Here is a 27866-nt window from a genome sequence, read left to right on the forward strand (position 1 = left end):
TATAGGTAGGAAAACTCGGCACTCGCGAGAACTGTCTTCACTGCCCAGCCTTCCAGAGATGCCCTTGTCGCCATGTTTGTTGTGGGCATGCGCCTGAGGCTGACGGCTGGCGAACCCGGGCACTGCGGTGCGCTGAAGCTGAAGATTCTGAAAGGGGCTTCGGGTGGTTTGCTTCGGAGAAGTCTGAGAAGAGTGATTGCTCCCGAGATCCCAGGCCTAGCTGTTTCCCGTATTCTTTATCGTGAGTGTCACCCCGGTCCCTGTCACCCAATCCCAGAGCCCCGCCCCTCCCCTAAGGAGTCCATAGTCCCATTCCGGAACCCCAGTACCGCAGCGACCCCTGCCCCCTCGAGCACTTGGTGTATGCACTTTAGTTATCAAAACAGTCCGTTTATGTGAAAATCCAGTCCCGCTCTTCATTCTGAGAGTCCGCGGTTCCGAGAGCCTCAGACTTCGTCATCCCGGTCTGCGTGACTTTCTGAGATTCTGAGTTTCTGTTCCCAGCACCTGCGTTTGCAGGAGACCAGACTCCGGTTCCGCCCGGCCCGTGCCAGGTGGTCTGCGGCCGCGAGTCCGTGGCCAAGCCCTCCAGGTGATCGACCTGCCCGCGGGTCCCAAAGTGGGGGACCCCTCCATCCACAAAGCCAGGTCAGCCACTGCCCACCCTAGCCCAGGAAGTATGGGTGTGGCCCTCGCCCTGCTTCTGGGCTGGACGTCGGAGAGGGAGGGACTGGCATATAAGGCAGTCTGAAAAGAGCTGATCTTCTGGGAGGGGTGGGAGAGCGATGGTGGTTGGGAGAAAGTGGGGAGGGGGAGGTGGGTTCAGGAGGGTTAGTGACTAGGGAGCAGAAGGGTATGCTGGTCATCAGGGAGGGATGGGGGAGGGCTATTTTCAAACCATTTCTCATCCTTGCAGGCAGGTGGGATGGCAAGAGGTGCCTGAGCTGGCTCTGCAGGCCTGGCTGCCTCCCCAGACAGCCCTGCCCCCTGTGGGTGCAGAGCTGCCATCTCTGCCCATCCGTCTGAGGACTGGGTGTGTGTCTTCTTCAGCTGCATCTCCTCCCATGACTGTCTTCTCCCTAGCTCCTCTAGCAGGCCCTGAGTCTGCTAGACTGTTGGTTGCATGTGGGGTGCTTTGTGGCTAACATTTATTGAGCGCTCGTTGTGCTCCAGGTACCGTCCTATGGGCTTGACATACGTGAAGTCATTAGATCCTCACAGAAGCCAGTGTTGATAGCAGGGTTACCCACACTTTACAGATGAGGAAACTGAGGCCATAAGACATAAGCCAAGATGATCTCTGCAGTTGTGGGTGGCAGATCTCAGATTCAAACCAATTCTATTTCATCCCAAAGCCTGTGCTGCTCACCATGCACTTCCCTTGGGTGATTGCTTCCCAGCCCATTGCCATCACTTACCCAGCTCTGATATTTACAGACACTGTGCAGGCCCTGGGCAGGCAGTGAGCACCTGGCTCTGAGTTCAGGACAGTGTACTTGGTGTGTGCCAAGTTATGTGAGCACCAAAGAGTCAGGCAAATCTCACAGGTCACGACTTGAGAGACCAGGGTTCCAGGCTGGCTTTTCTGTAATCCAGGCTGGACAGCCAGGCCACTGAACTTAATAAGCGTCTGTTTTTTCACTTTATGTATGCATAGTATGTGTGTATTATTATTTTCTGAGACAGAGTCTCCCTCTGTCACCCAGGCTGGAGTGCAGTGGCACGATCTCAGCTCACTGCAACCTCCGCCTCTTGGGTTCAAGTGATTCTTGTGCCTCAGCCTCCCAAGTAGCTGAGACTAAGGTGCACGTCACCATGCCCAGCTACTTTTTGTATTTTTAGTGGAGACAGGATTTTGCCATGTTATCCAGGCTGGTCTCAAACTCCTGGGCTCAACTGACCCACTCATCTTGGCCTCCCAAATTGCTGGGATTACAGGCATGAGCCACCACACCCAGCCTGTTTCTTCACTTTAAAAAGGGATATGGTGAGAATAAAATAGAATAACAACTGAGGTTGGTAAGCTGAGGATTGCTTTTTAATTTGTATTCTCTGCAGAGGTCTCTTTGGTCGTGATGTAGTTGAGCTCCCGAGGTTCTGACTGGCTTTGGTTTGGTCCTGCTGATCCTGCTCTGACAGTGTTTGGGGGGCTAGAAGTGATTCACTGACAGAGTCTGTTAGAGTCCTCAAAGAACAGCCTTGGAAAATGCCTGAGGAAACTTCTCTAAGTTTCCCCAGAATGGGGAAAGGATAATACCAGGGCCTCACTGTGTGTTGGTGGCAAACGTGGGCCCTAACCCGGGTCATCTGGCTTGTGTCTGTCCCTTTCCACCTCATCCTGCTGCTTAATGTTTATTCAACAAAGAACAAGGAGTCCTGAGTACCTGCTGTGGGATCAGGGCACAGGCAGGACTAGAGAGACACAGCCTCGACCCCATGAAACTCACTAGAAAGATGAAGTCCTGCCTCCATGGAACTCACTGGAAAGATGCAACCCCTCCTCCCATGGAACTCACTACAAAGACGTACCCCCTGCCCCCAGTGAAACTCACAAGGAAGACACAACCCCTACTTCCATGGAACTTAGTAGAAAGACACGGCCCCTGCCTCCCTGCAACTCACTAGAAAGACGCAGCCCCTGCCTCCATGGAACTCTCTAGAAAGACTAGGCATCTGCCTCCTTGGAACTCACTAAAAAGACACAGCCCCTGCCTCCATGGAACTCATGGTCCAGGAGACCAGCTGCATGCTGTGTTACTGTACTACCTGTCCCGGCTGTTAGGGTCTGTGACAAATTCTCCAGGCTGTAACTTCTCTTCTGTACCCCAGGGTCTGAAAGATTTCTCTGGGAAAAAGGAAGGATGCCGCTTTTCTTCCGGAAGCGGAAACCCAGTGAGGAGGCTCGGAAACGCCTGGAATACCAGATGTGCCTGGTGAGGGAAAGTGGGTTTCCTCTCACTCTATCCCAGCTCCTCCTCTGTCCCTGTGGAGTAGGGCTCCACACTGCCCCCGACAAGCATGCTCCCTCCAGTCTGCCTCCCCTACCCACAAAAGAAATTTGAAAGAGGTAAAAGAAAACAGATGAGGCCCCTGCTAAGGGTGCATCTCCCCTGTAGACTGGGCGTACTGTCATTGCTTTTCAGTCCCTCATCCCTCTGCGCCTCAAGCTCCAGGAAAGCAGGGGTCACTGGCTAACCTGCCACATGGACCAGTGGAACCAGATAGTGTCTGTGGGTGGAACCAGATAGTGTCTGTGGGCGGAACCAGATCGTGTCTGTGGGCGGAACCAGATAGTGTCTGTGGGCGGAACCAGATAGTGTCTGTGGTCCTTTGCAGCCGCCTAAGTGTATGTTCTTTGCCTGGTTTGTCTACTCTGCAAGGATGTTTTGTTTTAATACTTTTTAAAAATTACTTTTATCCTTAGGCAAAAGAAGCTGGGGCAGATGACATTCTTGACATCTCTAAATGTGAACTCTCAGAGGTAAACTGAGCATCGCGTTGGGCTGTGAATTGGATCTGTCCCATTTTCTTGGTTCATGTGTCCCTAGGAAAGACAGAGGTAGACTGGGGCTTTAGAAAGGCCAGAAGCACTAGTCACGAGATATTTCCTTAGATTTTGTTCTTGTCCAAAAGAATTGAGATGATCTTTTGGCCTCAACATAATATAGTTCCCAAGAGTCAAGGAATCTAAGTGGAAAATGTACCTACAGACTCCCAGGGTGCTGGAAGAGCCTGGCATTCTCTGACCTTGAAGGGGTTCAACGATGGGGACAGGGTGGGTGGGTCAGAGCAGTCTCCTGCCATCTGACTGAGGGAAGGGCTGGCCACATCCCCAGCACCACTGCCCGCCAGCCTTGCCCCTGGGCTCAGCACTGCCGCCTGCTGCAGGGTTTTGCCCTTGTTCACTTCCTGCCCCTCTCTTCCTCACATGAATGCTGCTCAGAGAACAAGCCACAAATCGACAGATGGGAGAAACTTACTCTTCTTTATCTTATCTTAGATTCCCTTTGGAGCTTTTGCAACATGCAAAGTTCTGCAGAAGAAGGTGAGAAGGAGCTTCATCTTCGGAAACTGGCTTATTGCATGTTTGTTTGCTTGAAGCTTCAAGGGACTTTGAGGAGCTGTCTCCCTTGCATAGACACCTCCTTTCTCCCTGTTTCTTATACTTTTGGCCTACAGCAGATGTTTTCACAGACAGGAGAGTAGGCTTTGGGGTTGGACACCCTCACCCCATGTCACCTTCTGACTCTGCCTTCACTGGCTTCATGACTTGGGCAACTTCCTTAAACTCTTCTCTGTTTCTTCATCTGTGAAATGAAGACATTCATAGTTCTCCTCTGTCAGAGGCACTGTGAGAATTAAATGAGTGGTAGAAAGCTAGAGATAGAAATATGCTGAGTATAATGCCTGCCACGTAGTAAAGGCTGATGAACCCTGGTGTTAATGATAACAGAAACTCACTCCTTTTATTCTGGTCACCCAGGAGAGATTCCGAGGGGAGTGAATGATTTTTCAGCAGAGCATTGCAGCTTTGAATGCAGATGAATAGAGGCACTCTAAGTGAAGTATCTAAATGAGAATATGTTAAAAAAAAAAAAAAGTGTTCTATGCCAACAGACTAGTGAGCTCCTTGGCACTGGAAGTGTGTGGGGTTTTTTTTGTTTGTTTGTTTGTTTTTTTGAGGTGGACACTTTGCTTGTCACCTAGGCTGGAGTACAGTGGCGCAATCTCAGCTCACTGAAACCTCCACCTCCTGGGTTCAAATGATTCTCCTTCCTCAGCCTCCTGAGCAGCTGGGATTACAGGTGCCCACTACCACACCCAACTAATTTTTGTATTTTTAGTAGAGATGGAGTTTCACCATGTTGGCCAGCCTTGTCTCGAACTCCTGACCTCAAGTGATCCATCCACCTTGGCCTGCCAAAGTGCTAGGATTATAGGCATGAGCCACTGTGCCCAGTCTGTGCTGGAAGTATTAGGTGGCCATTGATGCCTAAGAAAAATAGCCACAGATGACCTGGATTGAGCCCTGGCCCCTGTGCCAGCCCTGGACGTTTTGCACATGAGCTTGTTTAACATCATGGCAGCCCTAGGAGGCAGGCACTTTATTATTCTCTATTTTCCGCATGAAGATGCTGGCACTGGAAAGGTTATGATCAGGAACGGCTGCAGGGGGATCCTTTCTCAGTATGGAAGGAAGATTTAGACCTCTAAGGTCTCTTTCACCCTTGAAGATCCAGATTTTAAGGAAGGGCATCAGATTCCCCATGAGATTGGGAGAGTTCACGATTCTGACTTGCATCCCCTGCGACCCCTGTCACGGTGTCTGGGAGAGCAAGATGGCTGGGCATGGCAGGGCGCTAGGCTGGCTCCTGCGCCCTTAGCTTGTGCTGTCTGCTGCTCTTCCTCAGCCCAACATGGCCCCACATCTCTCCACACAGGTGCTGATCGTCCACACAAATCACCTCACTTCCCTGCTCCCCAAATCCTGCAGCCTCCTGAGTCTGGCAACCATCAAGGTACTGGGCCCTCCTCCCAGACGTCTGGGCTCTGCATGGGGTTCCAGGTGGCAGCCGATGGCCTGCTCCCTTTGGGCTGCCTCTTGTATGTCAGAGGGGCCTGATCTACCAGTCAATCTGGGATTTGATCAGCATGGTTCATCAGGCACTTCTGTGGGCTGTGTGTGAGATAGGGTGACAAAGATGACCAGCTACAGGCCCTGCCCCTGGGGAGTTTACATGCTAGGAGGAAAGTCAAATGATAAACTCATGATGTGTCAGCTAGCAGAGGGCTGACAGTCCCAGGCAGGAAGGAGGAGGAGGGATGCTCAAGTGATCTGGAAGGATTCCCTGCTGACTGTGAGCTCCTCCCCTGACGGGCTGGGAGGCATTCACACATATGGGAGGTATGAGCCCAGCGTTGTTGTGTGCAGACCTGAGCTTGGCAGAGTGGTATGTACCTTTAGAGCAGCCCGGCAGCACAAGCCTCAGAGTAACTGTGGGTGCTGGGATTGGGGGCAGTTTTTACTGCTTTTATTATTCTGGTCCAACATGTATTATTTTGTATTCAGAAAAAAGAACATTTTAAAAATATTTTTAAGGCCGGGCGTGGTGGCTCAAGCCTGTAATCCCAGCACTTTGGGAGGCCGAGGCGGGTGGATCACGAGGTCGAGAGATCGAGACCAACCTGGTCAACAGGGTGTAACCCCCTCTCTACTAAAAATACAAAAAATTAGCTGGGCATGGTGGCGCGTGCCTGTAATCCCAGCTATTCAGGAGGCTGAGGCAGGAGAATTGCCTGAACCCAGGAGGCGGAGGTTGCGGTGAGCCGAGATCGCGCCATTGCACTCCAGCCTGGGTAACGAGCGAAACTCCGTCTCAAAAAAAAAAAAAAAAAAAAAAATTTATATTTATATTTCATATATATGTATATCATATATACAGTTGTCCCTTGATATTCATGGGAGACTGGTTCCGGGAATCCCCAAGGATACCGAAACCTACAGATGCTCAAGTCCCTGCTATAAAGTGGCATCATATTTGCATATAACCTATGGACATCTGCTGTACACTTTAAATCATCTCTAGATTACTTATAATACCTAATACAAATGTAAATGCTACAAAATTGTTATAGTGTATTCGTTATTTTTTCTTTTTTGAGACAGGGTCTCACTTTATCACCCAGGCTGCAGTAAAGTGTTATAAACGTTGGCTCAAGTGATCTTCCCACCTCAGCCTCCCGAGTAGCTGGGACTACCATGCCCAGCTAATTTTTGTAGAGACAGGGCCTAACTATTTTGCCCAGGCTGTTCTCAAACTCCTGAGTTCAAGCGATCCACCTGCCTCAGCCTCCCAAACTACAGGCATGAGCCACCATGCCTAATCTGTTACACCATATTGTTTAGGGAATGATGAAAAGAGAAAAGTCTGTATCTGTTCACTACAGATGCTTTTTTTTTCTTCAATATTTTAACCTGAGTTTGGTTGAATCCCATAGATATGGAACCCATGGTTATAGAGGGTACCTGTGTGTGCATATGTGTAAATATTTCTCCAAGGCCTGTTTTGTGCATTTTCATTTTTTAAAAAATAGCACCCAGGTATGGTGGCTCACACCTGTAATCTCAGCACTTTGGGAGGCCAGGGTGGGCAGATCACTTGAGATCAGGAGTTCAAGACCAGCCTGGCCAACATGGCAAAACCCCATCTCTACTAAAAATACAAAAAAAACCCCAGCAGGGCACGATGGCTCATGCCTGTAATCCCAGCTACTTGGGAGGTTGAGGCACAAGAATCACTTGAACTGGGAGGTGGAGGTTGCAGTGAGCTGAGATCATGCCACTGTATTCCAGCCTGGGTGACAGAGTAAGACTTTGTCTCTAAATAAAATTAAAGAATTAGTAAGTACAGTTAAGCAAAGAAAAGGGGGAACATCTATAATTTTACACTGTGGAGTACCACTATTAATATTTTATCGCATATTTGAAAGTCTTTTTTCTATGCAAATATATATTTATACTATGGGGTGTTTCTTTTCAACATATAAATATCTAGGCATACTGTTTCACAGCATAGTTTTTCAATCAACAATAAAAATAAATATTTGATACATAAAATAAGAAAATGGTATGATAGTTTGAGAAGGAGGACGAGACGGGAATGATCACCACTGAGTTGGGGCACTCTGTTTCAGCACTGGGTATGGGGCGGCCCAGCCCCTCCTCGCCGCTTTGGAGCTGGCAGTCTGAGGGACTTTCTCTCTTGGCGACTCATGGGGGCCTTCCTTCTACAGGTTCTAGACCTCCACGATAATCAGCTGACAGCCCTTCCGGATGATCTGGGGCAACTGACTGCCCTCCAGGTAAGGCTGCAGAAGCAGAAACCCACCTCAGATGGCCCTAGTGAGACCAGGCAGTCACTTGAGCCTGGAGTGTTCTGGCCGGGCTCTGGCCAGTGGAAGCTGCACTAGTGCCAGCCCACCTTCCCCTTGGCTCTTCGTTTTTGTTTTATTTTGTTTTGTTGTTTTTTGTTGTTGTTGTTATTTTTGAGGCAGTGTCCCACTGCACTGCCCAGGCTGGAGTGCAGTGGCACCATCTCAGCTCATTGCAACCTCTGCCTCCCAAGTTCAAGTGATTCTCCTGTCTCAGCGTCCCTAGTAGCTGGAATTACAGGTGTGCACCACCACTCACAGCTAGTTTATATACATATATATATATATATATATACATTTTTTTTTTTTTTTTTTTTGAGATGGAGTTTCACTCTTGTTACCCAGGCTGGAGTGCAATGGTGTGATCTCGGCTCACTGCAACCTCTGCCTCCTGGGTTCAGGTAATTCTCCTGCCTCAGCCTCCTGAGTAGCTGGGATTACAGGCACGCGCCACTATGCCCAGCTAATGTTTTATATTTTTAGTAGAGACGGGGTTTCACCATGTTGACCAAGATGGTCTCGATCTCTTGACCTTATGATCCATCCGCCTCGGCCTCCCAAAGTGCTGGGATTACAGGCTTGAGCCACCGCGCCTGGCTTAGTTTTTATATTTTTAGTAGAGATGGTGTTTCGCCATGTTGGCCAGGTTGGTCTCAAACTCCTGACCTTAAGTGGTCCGCCTGTCTTGTCCTCCCAAAGTGCTGGGATTTCAGGTGTGGGCCACCACACCCGGCCCTCCCCTTGGCTCTTAAGACACCCAGCGGATGCCCCAGCTGTTGCGGTCTGTGCTATGTGTGCCTCTTAACCATATTTCTGGCATGTTCTTTTTGGAATTTCATCATGAGCTTCCACAGCTTTACAGGAAAAAAGCACCCAGTGAATCTGCCTTTTTAAAATGGTGAATTCCATGCCCTGACTCACATCTTACTTCTAACCCTTCAGCGATAGCTCAGCGCAGGTCCATCCTGGCATTATCTGTGGATTCCTCACAGCTGCCACCTCATACCAAGGTATTTGTTGTGGCTCAAAGTGATGGCAATTAGCTGGGGGTGGTGGCTCATGCCTGTAATCCCAGCACTTTGGGAGGCAAAAGCGGGTGGATTATTTGAGTTCAGGAGTTCAAGATAAGCCTGACCAACATCGTGAAACCCTGTCTCTACTAAAAATACAAAAATTAGCTGGGTGTGGTGGCACATGCCTGTAATCCCTGCTACTCGAGAGGCTGAAGCAGCAGAATCTCTTGAACCCAGGAGGTTACAGCAAGACAAGATCATGCCATTGCATTGCAGCCCGGCTGACAAAGCAAGACTCTGTCTCAACAACAAAAATAAAAATTACCGAGGAAGAAATGACCCCCACCACACTGAGATTGAAATCCACTCTCTTAGCGAGGATCCGGAAGACCCCATATGGTGGGCTCTGCCTATCTGTTTACCCTCCTGTCCTGCTCTCGCTCCTTGGCTTTCTATAGTCAGCTCCTAAAACCCGCTGTACTTCATGCCCCACCCCAGCAGGGCCTGTCCCTGAGGGCTCTGCCTTCTGCCTGAGCAGCTTTTCCTGGAGCTGTTTGTGAGGCTCATCCTTAATCTCTGAGCTCAGTGGTTGCCCCTTATTTGCTGTCTCTACCTCGCTTACTTCCCGAGAGCAAGATTGCAATCTGTCCTTCCTAATTATGTGTCTGCTGGCTCGCTGCCCATCTCCACAGCTAACCTCTGCAAGGGCAGCACCTTTACAGAGCACCTTGTATTACAGGCGTGAGCCACCTCGCCCTGCCACTTTTTTTTTTTTTTTTTTCTTTAAGATAGAGTCTTGCTCTGTCACCCAGGCTAGAGTGCAGTGGCGGGATCTTGGCTCACTGCAACCTCTGCCTCCCGGGTTCAAGCAATTCTCTGCCTCAGCCTCCTGAGCAGCTGGGACTACAGGCATGTGCCACCACACCCAGCTAATTTTTGTTTTTTTAGTAGAGATGGGGTTTCACCATCTTGGCCAGGCTGGTCTTGAACTCCTGACCTCATGATCCACCCGCCTCGGACTCCCTAAGTGCTGGGATTAGAGGCGTGAACCACTGTGCCCAGCCACCACCACTTGTTTTTGAGACCAAGTCTCACTCTGTTGCCCAGACTGGAGTGCAGTGGTATGATCTCAGCTCACTGCAACCTCTGCCTTCCTTCTCGGTTCAAGCAATTCTCCCGCCTTAGCTACCCAGTAACTGTGATTACAGGTGTGCACCACTAAATTTTGTATTTTTAGTAGAGATGGGGTTTCGCCATGTTGCCCTGGCTGGTCTTGAATTCCGGACCTCAAGTGATCCACCCACCTTGGCCTCCCCAAGTGCTGGGATTATAGGTGTGAGCCACTGCACCCAACCAATTGCTACTACTTTGAGCCACAATAAATACCTTGGTGTAGGACTTTTTGTATGTGTATTTTTTTTTTTCTCACTCTGTCGCCCAGGCTGGAGTGCAGTGGTGCCATCTCAGCTCACTGCAACCTCTGCCTCCCAAGTTCAAGCCATTCTCCAGCCTCAGCCTCCCAAGTAGCTGGAATTACAGGTGTGTACCACCAAGCCAGCTAATTTTTTGTATTATAGTAAGAGATGGGATTTCACCATGTTGGCCAGGATGGTCTCGATCACCTGACCTCGTGATCTGCCCACCTTGGCCTCTCAGAGTGCTGGGATTACACCATGCCTGGCCCCCATTGCATCTGTTTTTAATGGTTACTTAGTATGTCATCTCGTTGACTTTGCTCACCTCAAGGTGCCACCTTCTGGAGGGAACACAGCTTTGGAATCCAGTAAGCCCTGGTTCAGTCCTAGCACCACTGCTGGCCTGAGGCCTTGGGCGGATCACACAGCCTGGGGCAGCCGAGCTTCCTTCTCCTTAATGCCAGGGGAGCTAGAGCCTCCTGTGCTGCCTCCCCAGATCCTGGAATCGGTACTCTCCTTCTCCCTCCCTCCCTCATGGTGGGGCAGTTTCTGAGCATTTTGTGGTCAGTATAAGGGGTAGAACCTCTGCCAGAAGCGGGTTCAAGGCCTGGTTGTGCTCTCCTGAGCACATGACTTCACCACCCCGAGCTTCAGTTTTTTTCCTATCTCCAGTGGAAATCTAAAAATTTCTGTCTTCCTCAAGGACCGGCAGGAGGAGATGAGGACTTGTGGGTATTGTACCTGGGTGCCCTGGCCTGGCAGGGCGAGGGGTACAGGAGTCGTCACTGTGGTCTGTATGTGGGTTCTCGTGTCACCTCTTCCTCTTTCTTAGGTCTTAAATGTGGAAAGGAATCAACTGATGCAGCTCCCGCGTTCCATTGGGAACCTGACCCAGCTCCAGACTCTCAACGTTAAAGGTAGGAGCCAGGAAGCCATGTCCGTGTGACCCTCCGTCAGCTCTGGGCCGTCCACAGGCCGCCTCACCTGGGAGCCACTGAGCAGGAGGGCAGCCAGTCTCCAGGGGTTGCTGTAAGTGGACTGACCCCTGCTGGGTCAGCCATCTCCATGGTAACCAGAGACAGCCTGTCTGGAGGGTTCCTGTGACTCCTCAGGCCTGAGCCAGGGCCTTACAGGGAAGCGGGTAGCTGGGCCCTGAGCCTCGGTCACTCGGATTTATAATGGTGAGTGTAGTGGACTGATGGGCGAGAGCTCCCAAGGAGCCGCAGTAAGATTCTGAGCGGCGCTTCTACCTCCAGCGACGCGCCGAGCCTCCCGAGAAGTCCACAGGGCAGGCTGAGGGCCGTGGTGCCATCCCCAGTTTACACATAAGGAAAACAAGGCCTGGGAAAGCGAGTGTGACTTGCTCAAGACCACCCAGTGAGATGGTGACAGAGCCAAGACCATATGAGTAATGATAACAGTGGCACCCCATTGCTTGGTCATTACAGTGGAGGGGCCCCGTGCAGAGGACCTCACACATCATCTCCCTGAACCTCCAGTCTCCCTGTGTTCTTATGAGGCTGGGTCGTAGTGTCATCCCCATTTTCCAGATGAGAAAACCAGCCCAGGGAGGCCAAGTCAGTTATCTAAAGCCTCTTGGCTAGTGATTGGTGGAGTGAGGACTTGAACTGGAACACCACCTTGATCCTATGAAACCTCAGGGTCTGGGACCCAGAGGTCACAGTGGCTTCCAGCAGGCATCAGGCTGGAAGCTGGTGATGGGGCTTTGGGATGTTGAGCTGTGCTATTGGGGTCTCTGCAGACAATAAGCTGAAGGAGCTTCCAGACACCCTGGGGGAGCTTCGAAGCCTGCGTACCCTCAACATCAGTGGAAACGAGATCCAGAGGTTGCCGAAGATGCTGGCTCATGTTCGAACCCTGGAGGTAAGTGGGAAGCTGCTTTTGCCTGGGGTGCTCTCTGGCCTGCCCACCTCCCCTCTCTCACATTCCTGCATGTCTGCCCTGATCTCAGGGTGCCAGGGTCACACAGATCCTAAGGCATGGTCCTTGGAAGCTCTTAGAGAGGCTGATGTGTGAACATTCGTAATTATGTGACTTTTGCTGCCATAAAAGAGGCAGAAAAACCTACTTTAAGAGTGAAGAAGAATGAATGCTGAACCTAGACGAGGTTGACACTTTAAGGAAGTTGTCAGTGGGGAACAACACACTGAGGCCTGTCAGAGGTGGGCTGAGGGGAGGGAGAGCATCAGGAAGAATAACTAATGGATTCTGGGCTTGTTACCTAGGTAATGGGATGATCTGTGCAGCAAAGCACCATGGTACACATTTGCCTTTGTAACAAACCTGCACATCCTGCACATGTACCCCCTCAACTTAAAATACAAGTTGAAGGAGAAAAAAGTAAAAAATAAAAAGTTGTGGTATTCAAGCCAGACCTTAATGGAGGAATAAGATTTCTGGGCCAGGTGCAGTGGCTCATGCTTGTAATCCCAGCACTTTAGGAGGCCAAGCCAGGTGGATCACTTGAGGTTAGGAGTTCAAGACCAGCCTGGCCAACATGGTGAAACCCTGTCTCTACTTAAAAATACAAAAGATTATCCAAGTGTGGTGGTGCACACCTGTAATCCCAGGTACTTGGGGGAGGCTGAATCACTTGAACCCAGGAGGCAGAGGTTACATGAACCAAGATCATGCCATTGCACTCCAGCTTGAGTGCAATGAACATGAACACAGGAGAATCACTTGAACCCAGGAGGCAGAGGTTACATGAGCCAAGATCATGCCATTGCACTCCAGCTTGAGCAACATAACAAAGCTTTGTCTCAAACAAAAAAAAAAAAAAAGAAGATTCTGGTTGGGTGTGGTGGCTCATGCCTATAATCCCAGCACTTTGGGAGGCTGAGGCAGGAGGATCACCTGAGGTCAAGAGTTCAAGACCAGCCTAGCCAACATGGTGAAACCCCATCTCTATAAAAATACAAAAATTAGGTGGGCCTGATGACAGGTGCCCGTAGTCCCAGCTACTTGGGAGGTAGAGGCAGAAGAATTGCTTGAACCTGGGAGGCAGAGGTTGCAGTGAGCCGAGATCACACCATTGCATTCCAGCCTGGGTGACAGAGTGAGACTCCGTCTCAAAAAAAAAAAAAAAAAAAAGATTCTGAGTAGACCTGGATAACAGAGGCAGCCCAGGTACAGCAGGCAGCTGGTGGGGAAGCACAGGCTGTAAGCTGCTGAGCCTGCATGATATGGGGCCCAGAAAGCTGGGAGGGAGAGAAGGGGGAGGGAGAGAGCCGCTGGGATGGAGGCTCAGAAGTACCCAGGTCAGGGCAGTTCTGCAGGCCAGAAGTGCAAGATCAAGATGTTGACAGGGCTGGTTATTTTCGAGGCCTCTCTCCTTGGCTCATAGGCGCTGTCTTCCCTGCATACATGTCCATGTCCAGATTTCCTCCTCTTAGAAGGACATCAGTCATATTGGATTAGGGCCCAGCCTAATGACCTCCTTTTAACTTAATTACCTCCTTAAAGACCCTGTCTCCACATACAGTCACATTCTGAGGGACGGGAGTTGTGGGGGTGGACAGGGGTTACAGGAAGTGGATAGGAGTATGGGGCGCTTTAGGATTTCCACATATGAACTGGGGAGGGAGACACAGGTCAGCCCATGACAGGCACTGACAGGGGCAGCTGCTCAGGGAAGGTGGCTCTCACGCTCATGCTGAGGAGGTGGCTCACATTTATCTGTTGCTTTCTAAGGCTGGCATGACCTGGAATCACTCCCTGAATCCTCACAGAAGTCTTGTGAGGCAAATACCGTTGTGCCACTTTGTAGATGAAGAAACTGAGGCACAGGCAGTTTAAGAAATTTGCCCAAGGGCCACGCAGTCAGTGATAGCAAAGATGGTTGTAACCAGACCGTCTGAAGCTGATGCCTGTGCTCCCTGCCCCTGGGCCCCTCGGCATCTGGAACAGGGACTTCTCCATTTATGATGACATGCAGTCTGGCCAGCGTTCCAGAGTGGCCTGGAGTAGACCCCTCTCTCAGCCAGCCCAGCCTGCCAAGCAGAGGCATCTGTGTCGGAGCGGGCAGGTGAGCACGGACAGCAGAGGAAGGGCTGACCTCAGCAGCCGGGGCCTCCTGCCTGAGGAAGGGCCGGCTGGGGAGACAGGCCAACACACTTGTCCTCTCTGCTGCCCACTGGAACTCTGCAATGATGGAAATGTTCAGTGACTGTGCTGTCCAGAGCAGCCACTAGCCATGTGTACCTATGGGGCACCTGGAACGTGGCTGTGTTTTCAGCCAGGAACTGAAAGTTTGATTTCATTGAATTTTAACTAATTTACATTTAAATAGCCATGGGTCCTTAGTGGCTACCATTTTAGACAACACAGCTCAGAGCACATGTTCCCAATCCTGAAACCATCCTCAAACATCTAGTGCAAGCTCTGGACACTTCAATCTTTTTTTAATTTAAACTCTTTTTTAAAATTATTATTATTTTTTTTAAGACAAGGTTTCACCATGTTGGTCAGGCTGGTCTTGAACTCCCGACCTCAGGTGATCCGCCCGCCTTGGCCTCTAAAGTGCTTGGATTACAGGCGTGAGCCACCGCACCCAGCCTCAATCTTTTTTTTTCCTTTGAGACCGGGTCTTATGCTGTCACCCAGGCTGGAGTACAGTGACGCAATCATAGCTCACTGCAGCCTCAAACTCCTGGGCTTAAGAGATCCTCCTCCTCAGCCTCCCAAGAAACCAGGAACACAGGTGTGCCCCACCACACTTGGCTAATTTTTTTTTTTTTTTGTAGAGATGAGGTCCACTGTGTTGCCCAGGCTGGTCTCAATATTGGGCTCAAGCAATCGTCCCACCTTGGCCTCCTAAGTAGGTGGAATTACAGGCGTGAGCCACCACTCCCAACCTGGACACTTCATTTTATTTCGATTCCTTTAAAAAATAAATCTTTTGAGTTTCTTGGTGACACCTCAGACAAACCTTTTTTTTTTTTTTTTTGAGAAGGACTCTTGCTCTGTCTTCAGGCTGGAGTATAGTGGCACAATCTCTGCTCACTGCAACCTCCCACTCCCTGGTTCAAGCGATTCTCCTGCCTTAGCCTCCTGAGTAGCTGGGATTACAGGCACGCGCCACCACGTCCAGCTAACTTTTTTGTATTTTTAGTAGAAATGGGGTTTCACCATATGGGCTAGGATGGTCTCAATCTCCTGACCTCATGATCCGCCCACCTCGGCCTCCCAAAGTTCTGGGATTATAGGCATAAGCCACCACTCCCGGCCCAAACAAACCTTCTTTTAGGATGAGAGAACCATTCTGAGCTCAGGCTGTCCTGTGGGCAGGGTCTTCTTGAGATATCACACATGTCACCCACCCAACAGCACACCAGGATGGTAACATTGCCTGTTTGGCTATGAGGGGACCGCAGCCCCATGACACTAAGAGGCCCGCATGCAATGGCCGGATCTGAAGCCAGGGTGGTGTCTTTGGCACAGCAATGTCCAGTCGCTGCTCCTGATGCCCACGATGAGAATGCTGTATGATCTGTGCAGCCAACACGGCCACCCCCGCCACTTGTCGCTGCTGGGCCCTTGAAATGTGGTGACTGCAACCAGCCATGGACCCAAACTTTAAATCTGATTTATTTTCAGTTAATTAAAATGTAACCATAAATGGCCACACATGGCTTGTAGCCAGCATCTGTGCTGTGGAATAGCCCAGAGTCCATGCCCTTAAGTCACCACGTTTTACTGATGGTGACTAAGCACCCATGTGGGGTTCATTTTGCTCCAGATTGGGTGTCCAGCATGGGGTCTTCTGCTGTCGGGCCCTCAGCATCTGCGCAGTGAGTTCCTCTTCCCTGGGGTGGTCTCCCTCTCTGCTGTGCAGGGCGTGTTCACTCAGCGCCCACTGTGCGAGGGCTGTGCTGGCCAGGGTTCAGGGGCTGGAGCCGCCTTTCCCACCCAGCCACTTGTGCTACCGCAGAATCAGAGCTTCCCAGGCCTTCCCCTTTTCCAGGACTCCCCTGACACCCAGGCATAGAGGATATCCGTGCCTGCCCACACTCGGTGAGATCAGAGGTTGGCACGGGAAGACTGGGTCCAACGTAACTCAACCACAGAGGGGGCAGTTCTGTGGGTGTGAGCTTAGGCCCCTGCGTCCTGGGCTTCATAAACTTGGAGGCATCTGCATGTGTGTGCCGACAAACTTTTGTCATTACATAATTAAAAAAAAATAAATAAATTGTAAAAAAAAATAAATAAATTGTATATTGTAAAAAAAAAAAAAAATATATATATATATATATATACACACACAAATATTAAAAAACATTTTGTTCAGGCACGGTGGCTCAAGCTTGTAATCCTAGCAGTTTGGGAGGACGAGGTGGGTGGATTACGAGGTAGGAGGACGAGGTGAGGTCAGGAGTTTGAGACCAGCCTGGGCAACATGATAAAACCCCATCTCTACTAAAAATACAAAAAATAGCTGGGCGTGGTGGCATGTGCCTGTAGTCCCAGCTACTTGGGAGGCTGAGGCAGAGGATTTGCTTGAACCTGGGAGGCGGAGGTTGCAGTGAGCTGAGATCACACCCCTGCACTCCAGCCTGGCCCACAGAGCAAGACTCCATCTCAAAAAAAATAAATACATTTAATGTAGATAGTAACTCAGAATATCCTTTTAGAGGAAACTATTTTGAGTTTGATACATATTCCTCCAAATTTTTTTCTATAAAATACTAATGCGAAAGTATATGAATATATCATCTAGCAAAGGAAAAAGGAAGAATCATGTTCTTTTTTTTTTAAATAGAAAAAAGTTAAAAAAAAAGAAAAAAAAATTTCAAAAAAAGTGGGGCGTCTCACTACATTGCTCAGGCTGGTCTTGAACTCCTGGGCTGAAGTGATCCTCCCACCTTTCCCTCCCAAAAGTGCTGGGATTACAGGCATGAGCCACCACACTCAGCCAGTGGAATCATGTTCTGTATGCTCTCCTATAATTTCCTTCTTTACACTCACTTATGTATTTATCCAAAGTAAATTGAGATGCGTGGTGTATGACTCACACCTGTAATTCCAGCACTTTGGGAGGCAGGTGAATTGCTTGAGCCCAGGACTTTGAGACCAGCCTGGGCAACATAGCAGGACCTTATCTCTACAAAAAAATTAAAAAATTAGCCAGGCATGGTAGCATGTGCCTGAAGTTCCAGCTACTTGGGAGGCTGAGGTGGGAGGATCGCTTAAACCTGGGGAGGTCAAGGCTGCAGTGGTCGAGCCAGCCTGGATGATGGGAGTGAGACCCTGTCTCCAAAAAATTTTAAGAAAAGTGACCTGAGTGTTTGCTGCCTGCCTGCAGCCATCCCAGGTACTGGAAACGCTGCTGCCGTGCCTGCTGGGTAGAGAAGACAGACAACACACAAATTGATAAGGAAATCAGGTAGTCTCTGGTTGTGCTGGTAATGAAGTAAACTGTACAGTAAAGCGGTTTTCCCTTGTGTCTGCAGATGCTGAGCCTCGACGCCTCCACCATGGTCTTCCCGCCGCCAGAGGTGTGTGGCGCCGGCACCGCGGCCATCCTGCAGTTCCTCTGCAAAGGTAAAGCCAGGCCATTGCCTCCTCCCCACACTGAGGAACCATGACCCCATGGCCATCCCAACCCAGGCTAGGGGGCGGCAGAGACAGAAATGGTCATAGTGCCTATCTGCTTGGAGTTCGAGGTCTGGCAAGAAAAACAGGCAAAACAAATGATTACACGGGAAAACAGTTACAGACTGGTTATGAGAGGGCAGTGGTGTGGCTGATGTAGGTTGGAGCCACAGGGAAGGCCTGTCTGAGAGTATGGCTCTGCTGACATGGAGGCGTGGTTAGGACTTAGAAAAGGCAGAAGGCAGTTCGACCAGGAGGTGCGTATGGATGGGCCTTGATGGGAAGTTTGACAGAGAGAGGGCCAGTGTAGCTGGAGTGAGGAAGCAGAGAGAAGAGAGACGGGGGAAGCCAGAGACAGTGCCCAGGCCCAGTGTCCGGGGGGAGAGCATGTGATCAGTCATTAGGCTGCAGGGAGGAGAAGGGGTTGGAGGAGGAAAGAGTGCAGGACAGGATAGGGGACCAGTTAGGGGCCATCGGGGTCAGCCAGGAGAGAGACGCACAGCAGGAGGAGCTAAAACCCGGAGCCAGCACTGGCCGGAGGTGAGGAGGAGAGCAGGATGCCCTGTCAGGCTGGAAGTTCTTTTTTTTTTTTTTTTCCCATGTACGGGAACAGTATGTTTATTAAGTCTAGGAGAAAAGATAATTCACTGACATGAAACACCCAAATTTCTTCATTTTAAAAGTAGTTTATAGATAGCATCAAGTAGACTAAACAACTATACTGGGCCCATGTAAAGATTAGGGGTGGGTCTATTAAATACATCATTTCTTGCTGGAACCAGCTTCCCTGCAAGCTCAGTAGGTTCTGGAGCTCATTTACCACATCGCTCGCTGGACCCCAGAAAGTTGTCCGTGGTCTGCTAAGTGACGGAAGAAGATACGACTAAGCCTCCAGCGCCGCTTCACACCACGCGGACAGGACGTCATAACACACCGATTTCTGATTCTAACAGGACAGCTATCCCGGGGGAAGGCAGCAATTTCTTCATCACCCACGTCCTGTAAAAGTTTTGGCAAAATGGTATTCTTCCTGAGTGAATTAACATGTAGCCTCTCATCTGCGTATTCATAGGCCATTTTTCATCTCTTCACATCACGCCACATTCTCCAGTCTACATAGTAACCTCGAACTTGGCCTGAAGCTGATGAAGGAACCATCTGCTTGAACGTCCGCAGCACCCAGCCCAGCAAGGAGGCCGCCATGTTGTCCCAGGCTGGAAGTTCTTAGCGGTTCAGGGCACCTATGGGACTTTCAGAACGCAGCCAAGACACACATGCCTATGGTGACCTGACTTATTGTGGCCATTGCAAAGCCGTGGGAAGGATAGTCTTTTCAATAGCTGATTCTGGATCAATTGGATGTCCCTGTGGGAAAAAATGAACTTTAACCTATTCTTTAAACAGGAGACAGGCAATAGTCATCATAAAAGATTGGTACATTAGATTTAATTAAGGCCAGACATGGTAGCTTGCACCTGTAATTCCAGCACTTTGAGAGGCCAAGGCAGGAGGATCTCTTGAGCCCAGGAGTTTGAGACCAGCCTAGGAAACATGGTGAAGCCCTGTCTCTACAAAAAATACAAAAATTAGCCAGGCGTGGTGGCATGTACCTGTGTTCCCAGCTATTTGAGAGGCTGAGGTGGAAGGATCGTTTCATCCTGAGCTGTGATCATGCCACTGCACTCCAGCCTGGAGCAAGACTCCAACAAAGCGATATCCTATCTCAAAAAATAAATAAATAAAAGGTTTAATTAAAATCAAAATTTCTTAGCTGTACATGGTGGCTCACCCCTGTAATCCCAGCACTTTGGGAGGCAGAGGTAGGTGGATCACCAGGTCAAGAGATTGAGAACATCCTGGCTGACATGGGTAAACCTCATCGCTACTAAAAATACAAAAATTAGCTGGGCATGGTGATATGCACCGGTAGCCCCAGCTACTCAGGAGGCTGAGGCAGGAGAATCACTTAAGCCCAGGAGGTGCAGGTTGCAGTGAGCTGAGATCGCGCCTCTACACTCCAACCTGGCAACAGAATGAGACTCCATCTCAAAAAAAAAAAAAAAAAATCAAAATTTCTCTGTCTCAAAAGATACCATTTAGGAAAAGAAAAGAAAAGCCATAAAGTTCAAGATGATATTTATAATACATATATATCCAACAGAGGACTGGTGTCTGGACTATAAACAGAAATCCTGCAGATCCATGAGGAAAGGACATTAGTAAAAGACTTGACTGAGAATTTTACAGAAGAGAATATCCACACAGTGGCTCACACCTATAATCTCAGCACTTTGGGAGGCTGAGGTGGGCAGATCATGAGCTCAGGAGTTTCAGACCAGCCTGGTCAACATGGTAAAACCCTGTCTCTACTAAAAATACAAAAATTGGCCAGGCGCGGTGGCTCAAGCCTGTAATCCCAGCACTTTGGGAGGCCGAGGTGGATGGATCATGAGGTCAAGAGATCGAGACCATCCTGGTAAACATGGCGAAACCCCATCTCTACTAAAAATCCAAAAAAAATTAGCTGGGCATGGTGGCATGTGCCTGTAATCCCAGCTACTCAGGAGGCTGAGGCAGGAGAATTGCCTGAACCCAGGAGGTGGAGGTTGCGGTGAGCCGAGATCGCGCCATTGCACTCCAGCCTGGGTAACAAGAGCGAAACTCCGTCTCAAAAAAAAAAAAAAAATAGAAAAATTAACTGGGCATGGTGGCAGGCACCTGTAATCCCAGCTACTCAGGAGGCTGAGGCAGGAGAATCACTTGAACCGGGAGGCAGAGGTTGCAGTGAGCTGAGATTGTGCTACTGCACTCCAGTCTGGGTGACAGAGCAAAACTCCATCTCAAAAAAAGGAGACAATATCCATCTCAAAAAAAAGAGACAATATCCAGATAACTAACAGTATCTGAAAAAGTGCTCGACATCATCTTAGTCAATGGGAAAATGCAAATTAAAACTACAAAGAAATACTTCGACATACCCACTAAAATGGCCGAAAGTTTTCAATGGAAAAAAAAAAAAAACAAACTCCCTGCTGACAAGTCAACCAGAAATAAAAAACAAAAAATAAAATGGCCAAAACTGAACCGTCGATACCAAGAATTAGCAAAGTTGTGGGAGCAACAGGAACTTCTGTATACTGTGGGTGGGAGTATAAATTGAAAATTATCTTAAAAAGTACTCTCAATATCTACTCAAGCTGAACATTCAAATATCCTATGGCCCATGAGTTCCATTCCTAACTACATGCCTGTATTAGTTTGTTCTCATACTGCTCTATTAAGAAATTACCAATTTTTTTTTTTTTTTTTGAGACAGAGTCTTGCTCTTTCACCCAGGCTAGAGTCAGCCGAGGCTCACTGCAACCTCCGCCTCCTGGGTTCAAGCGATTCTCCTGCCTCAGCCTGCTGAGTAACTGGGATTACAGGCGTCTGCCACTATGCCTGGCTAATTTTTGTATTTTTAGTAGAGATGGGTTTCACTATATTAGTCAGGCTGCTCTTGAATTCCTGACCTCAGGTGATCCACCTGCCTCGGCCTCCCAAAGTGCTGGGATTACAGGTGTGAGCCACCGGTCCTGTAAAATTCCCAATTTCTATGAAGAAGTTCTTTATAAAGAAAAGAGGTTTAATTGGCTCACAGTTTTACATGGCTGGGAGGCCTCAGGAAACTTACAATCGTGGTGGAAGGCACCTCTTTGTAGGTCAGCAGGAGAGAAAATGAGAGCCAAATGAAGGGGGAAGCCCCTTACAAAACCATCAGATCTTGTGAGAACTCACCCACCACCATGAGAACAGCATGGGGGAACCACCCCCGTGATATGATTACCTCCCATGAGGTCCCACCCCCAAGATGTGGGGATTACAGTTCCAGATGAGATTTAGGTGGGGACACAGAGCCAGACCATATCAATGCCCAACAGAAATGCATATGAATAAATGCCAAAAGCCACGTGCAAAAGTGTTCATAGCAGCACTATTTATATCAGTCCAAAGTGGAAACAGCTCTAATGTCCATCAGGAGTAGAATGGATAACCAAACTGTTTTATACTCATTTGTGGATACCACACAGCATCTGGAAAGAATGAACCATTGCTCCTTGCAACAACCTGGGTGAATCTCACAACGTGGAGTGCGAGGAGCCAGACACAAAGGAATATGTGCTCCTATCATTCACCACAGAGCTCTGAACCAGCACTGGTTCCTGGTCATGAGCATGTGTTCACCTTTAAACATTCATCTGTGCCTGCAGATTCTGTGCTCTTGGCTGGCCCAAAGGCAGTGAGTTACCTCAGTTGATTACGCATAGTCAGTTACAGATTGAAGTCCTTGTTCTACTTTTTCCCCATGGCTCACTGCTGCACTTGACTAACTTTAAAAAAGAGATTTTGGCCGGGCGCGGTGGCTCAAGCCTGTAATCCCAGCACTCTGGGAGGCCGTGGTGGGTGGATCACGAGGTCGAGAGATCGAGACCATCTGGTCAACATGGTGAAACCCCGTCTCTACTAAAAATACAAAAAATTAGCTGGGCATGGTGGCGCGTGCCTGTAATCCCAGCTACTCAGGAGGCTGAGGCAGGAGAATTGCCTGAGCCCAGGAGGCGGAGGTTGCCGTGAGCCGAGATCGCGCCATTGCACTCCAGCCTGGGTAACAAGAGCGAAACTCCGTCTCAAAAAAACAAAAAAAAAAGAGAGAGATTTTATGCTCTTTTCTGTATGTATGTTATATTTTAATTTAAGAGAAAGTGGTGGGGGGCGGCTACAATCATAGCCACCAGGCCACACATCTGCAAATTAGAGTCTTCAAGCAACAGGTGATTCCAGAGTACACCCTGGCCAATGGCTAAGCTAGACCAAAGCCTTTATTTTCTTTAAAAAGATTTTGGGGCTGGACAAGGTGGCTCACGCCTGTAATCCCAACATTTTGGAAGGCCAAGGCAGGTGGATTGCTTGAGCCCAGGATTTAAACATGGGCAACATGGCAAAACCTCATCTCTACAGAAAATGCAAAATTAGCCCAGCATCGTGACACACGCCTGTAGTACCAGCTGCTCACGGGGCTTAGGTGGAAAGATCACTTGAGCCCAAGAGGCGGAGATTGCAGTGAGCCAAAATCTCGCCACTGCACTCCAGCCTGGGTGACAGACTGAGACCTTGTGTTTAAAAAAAAAAAAAAAAAAATTTTGGCCAGTGCAGTGACTGATGCCTGTAATCCCAGCACTTTGGGAGGCCAAGGCAGGTGGATCACCTGAGATCAACAGTACAATACCATCCTGGCCAACATGGTGAAACCCTGTCTCTACTAAAAATACAAAAATTAGCTGGGCATGGTGGTGGGATCTGTAATCCCAACTACTATGGACACCGTGGCAGCTTGAACTCAGGAGGCAGAGGTTGCAGTGAACTGAAGTTGCACCACTGCACTCCAGCCTGGGCAACAGAGCAAAACTCCATCTCAAAAAAAAAAAAAAGAAAGAAAGAAATTAAAAAGAAGAAAAAATTTCTCTTTGTTTGGACCCAGGTTTCATTTCTTATCTCAGCCTTTTTCATCACCTCATTCTCACTTGGATGGTAAAGAGGTAGAAGGCATACATGGCACTCATTGACTCACTCCACTGACATTTACTGAGCACCTACTACATTCCAGGCCCGGGGCTAGGACTGGTGAAAAACATGGGGCGCCCAGGCTAGGGAAGAGGAGAGCAGTGGCTGAGTCGGGGTGGGGCTGGCTGCCCCAGCGGTAGGAGGAAGTGTATCCAGGTACCTCGGCTGTCTCCTCCCTCCTGGTCAGCTTGTGTCCCATCTCTTACAGAGTCAGGGTTAGAATACTACCCTCCTTCTCAGTACCTGCTGCCAGTTCTGGAGCAAGATGGAACCAACTCTCGGGACAGCCCTGATGGGCCCACGGACAGAGTCTCAAGGGAGGAAGTAGAGTGGCAGGTAAGACAAGCCAGCCTGCTGCACGCATGCACATGTGTGTGTGTGTGTGTGTGTGTGTTTGTGTGTTGAGGGAGCTGGGAATGGGAGGGGTTGGTTCAACGCTGTAGCTTCTGGATTCTTCCGTGGAACTAGAACTGGCCTCCCAATGAGCTGAACTACTTTTTCAAGGCCTGCTGTGGCGGCCTCACCCCACCAGCTTGCCAACCACAAGCTGTCCCCTGCTGCTCTGTTTCCTGAACTAACCACCATCCTTCCCTCATCAAGGCCTTTGAACAAGCTGCTCCCTCTGTCTGGAATATCCCCACTCACTTGTCTTATCCTCTTTTTTTTTTTTTTTCTTTATTTGAGACGGTCTCACTCTGTTGCCCAGGTTGGAGTGCAGTGGTGCGATCATTGCTCACTGCAGCCTCAACTTCCCAGGCTCAAGTGATCCTCCCGCCTCAGCCTCCCAAAGCGCTGGGATTATAGGTGTGAGTCACCATACTCAGCCTCCTTCAGTTCTCAGTTTAAACTTATATCCTCTGAGAAGCTCCAACCCAGGTCAGGTCTCCTGTTGTGTGTTCTCAGAGTGCCCTGCACAGTTCCTTGGTAGCACTCTTCACAGCACTAAATTGATGAAGAGCTGTACAGGAAATGATCTCATGTCTGTCTCCCCCTCATGAACCTTGGTAAAAGAATAAGGATTGTGTCTGTAATGTCCATTGTTATCTCTCAGCAAATACATCTGGACCAAATGCCACTCACTGTCCAGGACACCTCCCACCACCGCCCCCATGCTCTGGGTCTAGCGAAGGAGTCAGAAAGCCACATGTGTTAACACCAGTGACAGGCTGGCCCCATCAGGTCCTGGTGGTGAGCTAACACAGGATGACACAGGAGGCTCAAAGGGTTTGCCACGTTAGCCTGGGTGCACCCTCTGCCCCATCCCCAAGGCTCACGATCCAGGGTCCTCGGCTGGCTGGTAGATGGGGAGGCCATCACCAGGTGGGAGTGCCAGCTGCCGGACATTTGTCTTCATATCTTCCCATGACTCTTTCTTAATCTCTGGTTCCTAGACGCCACCCTTTCCCGTTTTCCACTGCTGCTGGGAATGCATTTGGGATTTTATTTATTTATTTATTTTTGACAGTTCAGCAAGAATTAGAGAGGAAGGAGAAGGCTGTGTGGGAAGTGGTGCCAGTTTATGTTCTCAGGAAATATTTGCAATACACACAAGTGCTAAAGGATTCATAGACTGAGCATAGGAAGAACTCTTTTTCAAATCAATAAGAAGAAAACCATCCCAGTAGAAAAAAATATTAGGAGGCCAAAGCAGGTGGATCACTTGGGGCCAGGAGTTTGAGACCAGCCTGGTCAACATAGCACAACCCTGTCTCTACTGAAAATGCAAAAGTTAGCCAGGCATGGTGACATGCATCTGTAATCCCAGCTACTCAGGGACTGAGGCACAAGAATCACTTGAACCCAAGAGGCAGAGGTTGCAGTGAGCTAAGATCGCGCCACTGCATTCCAGCCTGGGAGACAGAGCGAGACTCTGGCCAACACAGTGAAACCCCATCTCTACTAAAAAAAATGCTGTGCATGGTGGCGGGTACCTGTAGTCTAGCTACTTGGGAGGCTAAGGCCAGGCACGGTGGCTCACGCCTGTAATCCCAGCACTTTGAGAGGCCAAGGTGAGAGGATCATTTGAGGTCAGGAATTCATGACCAGCCTGGTCAACATGGTAAAACCCCGTCTCTACTAAAGATACAAAATTAGCCAGGCATGGTAGTGCATGCCAGCTACTTGGGAGGTTGAGGCAGGAGAATCACTTGAACCTGGGAGGCAGAGGTTGCAGTGCGCTGAGATCACACCACTGCACTCCAGCCTGGGAGACAGAGCAAGACTCCATCTCAAATTTAAAAAAAAATTTTTGGGGGGACATCTACTGTCAAGTTGTCCTCCAAAGTAGTGATATCAATTTTCACTCCCAAGAGCAGTTTGTGAGGGCACCTGTTTTCCCACACTCTGGCCAACAGAAATTGCCATGCCAAAATGTGTGCCAATCTCAGGAAGGAAATGGTATTTCATTGTCGTTTTAACTTACATACCTGTCTTCTGATTACCAGCAAAGTTGACATTTTTAAATGTTTTTTGGTTTTGTTTTGGTTTGGTTTGGTTTTGAGACAGAGTCTCAAAATAGTCTCACTCTATCGCCCCGGCTGGAGTGCAGTGGCACAATCTCAGCTCACTACAACCTCCATCTCTCAGGTTGAAGCAATTCTCCTGCCTTAGCCTCCTAAGTAGCTGGTACTACAGGCCCCTGCCACCATGACTGACTAATTTTTGTATTTTTTTAGTAGAGATGGGGTTTCACTGTATTGGCCAGGCTGATCTCAAACTCCTGACCTCAAGTGATCTGCCTGCCTCAGCCTCCCAAAGTGCTGGGATTACAGGCATGAGCCACCACACCTCGCCAGATTTGTTTTCTGTCTCGATTGTGTTTAGAGGTTACAGAATTCTGTACATATATAAAGATTCGTACAATTGTTCACTAACATTGGGTGAGTTATAGCACATAGATTATTCCTTGATTAAAAAATATGTTTATGTATGCACACACATACAAATATATTTCTTTCCCCAAGGCGCAAATTACATATGTACAGATGCATGGCTTTGGGCCTGATATTGATAGTTATGCCTGACAGGTGTGGGATGGGAGGGGAACCAGGGTCAGGCTGGAGTGGTCAGAGGTACTTTAGTTTTTTTTGTGCCATGTTTCAAACTTTTACAAAATGAATATATTCAGATGTTATCTGTATAATTGAAGATTAATTTTAAAATTATATTCCTACCATTGGCATAGGACAAATCCTATTTATAGGATGCTGCTTTTATAATTCAGAGACTGATCCTGTTCTCAGAGCAAGAAAACTAATAGAAGGACCATTCAAAAAGTTCTTGTATGCTGGGTTCAGTGGCTTATGCCTGTAATCCCAGCACTTTGGGAGGCTGAGTTGGGCGGATGCTTGAGCTCAGAAGTTCAAGACTATCCTGGGTAACATAGCAAGACCTTGATCTACCAAAAATACAGAAAATTAGCCAGGCATGGTGGTTCGCACCTGTAGTCTCAGCTACTTAGGAGGCTGAGGTGGGAGGATCACTAGAGCCCAGGAGGTCAAGGCTACAGTGAGCTGAGATCATGCCACTGTACTCCTGCATGGGTGACAGAGTGAGGCTCCATCTCAAAAAAAAAAAAAAAAATTAAAATAACTTGTGTATATTTATGTTTAATTACAGAAGTGATTCCTGCTCCTTGTTATAAATTTAAACAATATAGACAATTAAACCCTAAGTGAATATCAGCCTTCCTACCGTGCACTCCTGTTGCCTGGAGATAGTTATCATTGACTGATCAATGACTGTCCTTCCTTTAACTCAATACCTACACACATATGCTCAGAGTTGAGTTTTCTTGATGATGTTTTTGTAAAAGCAGAATCATGCTACACACAAGGGATCGCACGCATTTGCCCTGCTGACAGTTGTGTAATGGTCCACTGAATAGATGCACCATGACTTACAGACAGATGTTGATATGTTATTTCCCATGTTTTTGCTCTTTTGAATAATTCTGCAGGAAGTTGTACCGACATCTTTGTGCATTGTGAGTATTTTGGTGGACTGGAGCTGGGTGCTATAGGTGTGTTATGCAGACATCCATGGGCATCACATATCCCATTTCCTGCTCTGCTCTTGAGACTACCGTCCCTGCTCTGTGCTGGATCCCAGAACTGTCTTGAAGAGCTCGCTGTTACGGTGCCACACACACAGTGGCAGCCCAAGGGTTCTAACCAGCTGTCCACTGGAACCACCTGGTGCCCTTGATCAATACTGATCCCCTCATCCCCCCACCCCACCTTTCTGAGGCCGTGGTCTGGGATGGGCCAGAGTCTGTATAACGTCAGGCTGC

The 27866-nt window shown here is 48.8% G+C and overlaps 1 protein-coding gene and 1 pseudogene across 5 annotated transcripts in view; one reads left to right on the plus strand and one right to left on the minus strand.

Annotated features, from left to right (window-relative positions):
* The first annotated feature begins 19 nt into the window (after window positions 1-19).
* The window catches only part of LRSAM1 (leucine rich repeat and sterile alpha motif containing 1), a 53742-nt gene continuing 25895 nt past the window's right edge, over window positions 20-27866 (plus strand). Inside the window, exons 1-10 of one of the 5 annotated variants that reach the window (XM_010351335.3) lie at window positions 20-241; window positions 2830-2933; window positions 3425-3481; window positions 4001-4045; window positions 5442-5519; window positions 7795-7863; window positions 11193-11277; window positions 12123-12244; window positions 17833-17923; window positions 23784-23911. In XM_010351335.3, the coding sequence (XP_010349637.1) occupies window positions 73-241; window positions 2830-2933; window positions 3425-3481; window positions 4001-4045; window positions 5442-5519; window positions 7795-7863; window positions 11193-11277; window positions 12123-12244; window positions 17833-17923; window positions 23784-23911 (948 nt within the window). In that variant the 5' untranslated portion in view covers window positions 20-72. Of the gene's footprint in view, window positions 649-2829; window positions 2934-3424; window positions 3482-4000; window positions 4046-5441; window positions 5520-7794; window positions 7864-11192; window positions 11278-12122; window positions 12245-17832; window positions 17924-23783; window positions 23912-27866 lie in introns of those variants that run through there. The other 4 variants (XM_010351334.3, XM_010351336.3, XM_010351338.3 and 1 more) reach the window with 4 other exon arrangements.
* On the minus strand, window positions 18621-19177 carry LOC104653312 (small ribosomal subunit protein uS14m pseudogene; annotated as a pseudogene).

Source organism: Saimiri boliviensis, chromosome 2 (genome assembly GCF_048565385.1).
Source record: "Saimiri boliviensis isolate mSaiBol1 chromosome 2, mSaiBol1.pri, whole genome shotgun sequence".
In the NCBI taxonomy this organism is placed as follows: domain Eukaryota; kingdom Metazoa; phylum Chordata; class Mammalia; order Primates; family Cebidae; genus Saimiri; species Saimiri boliviensis.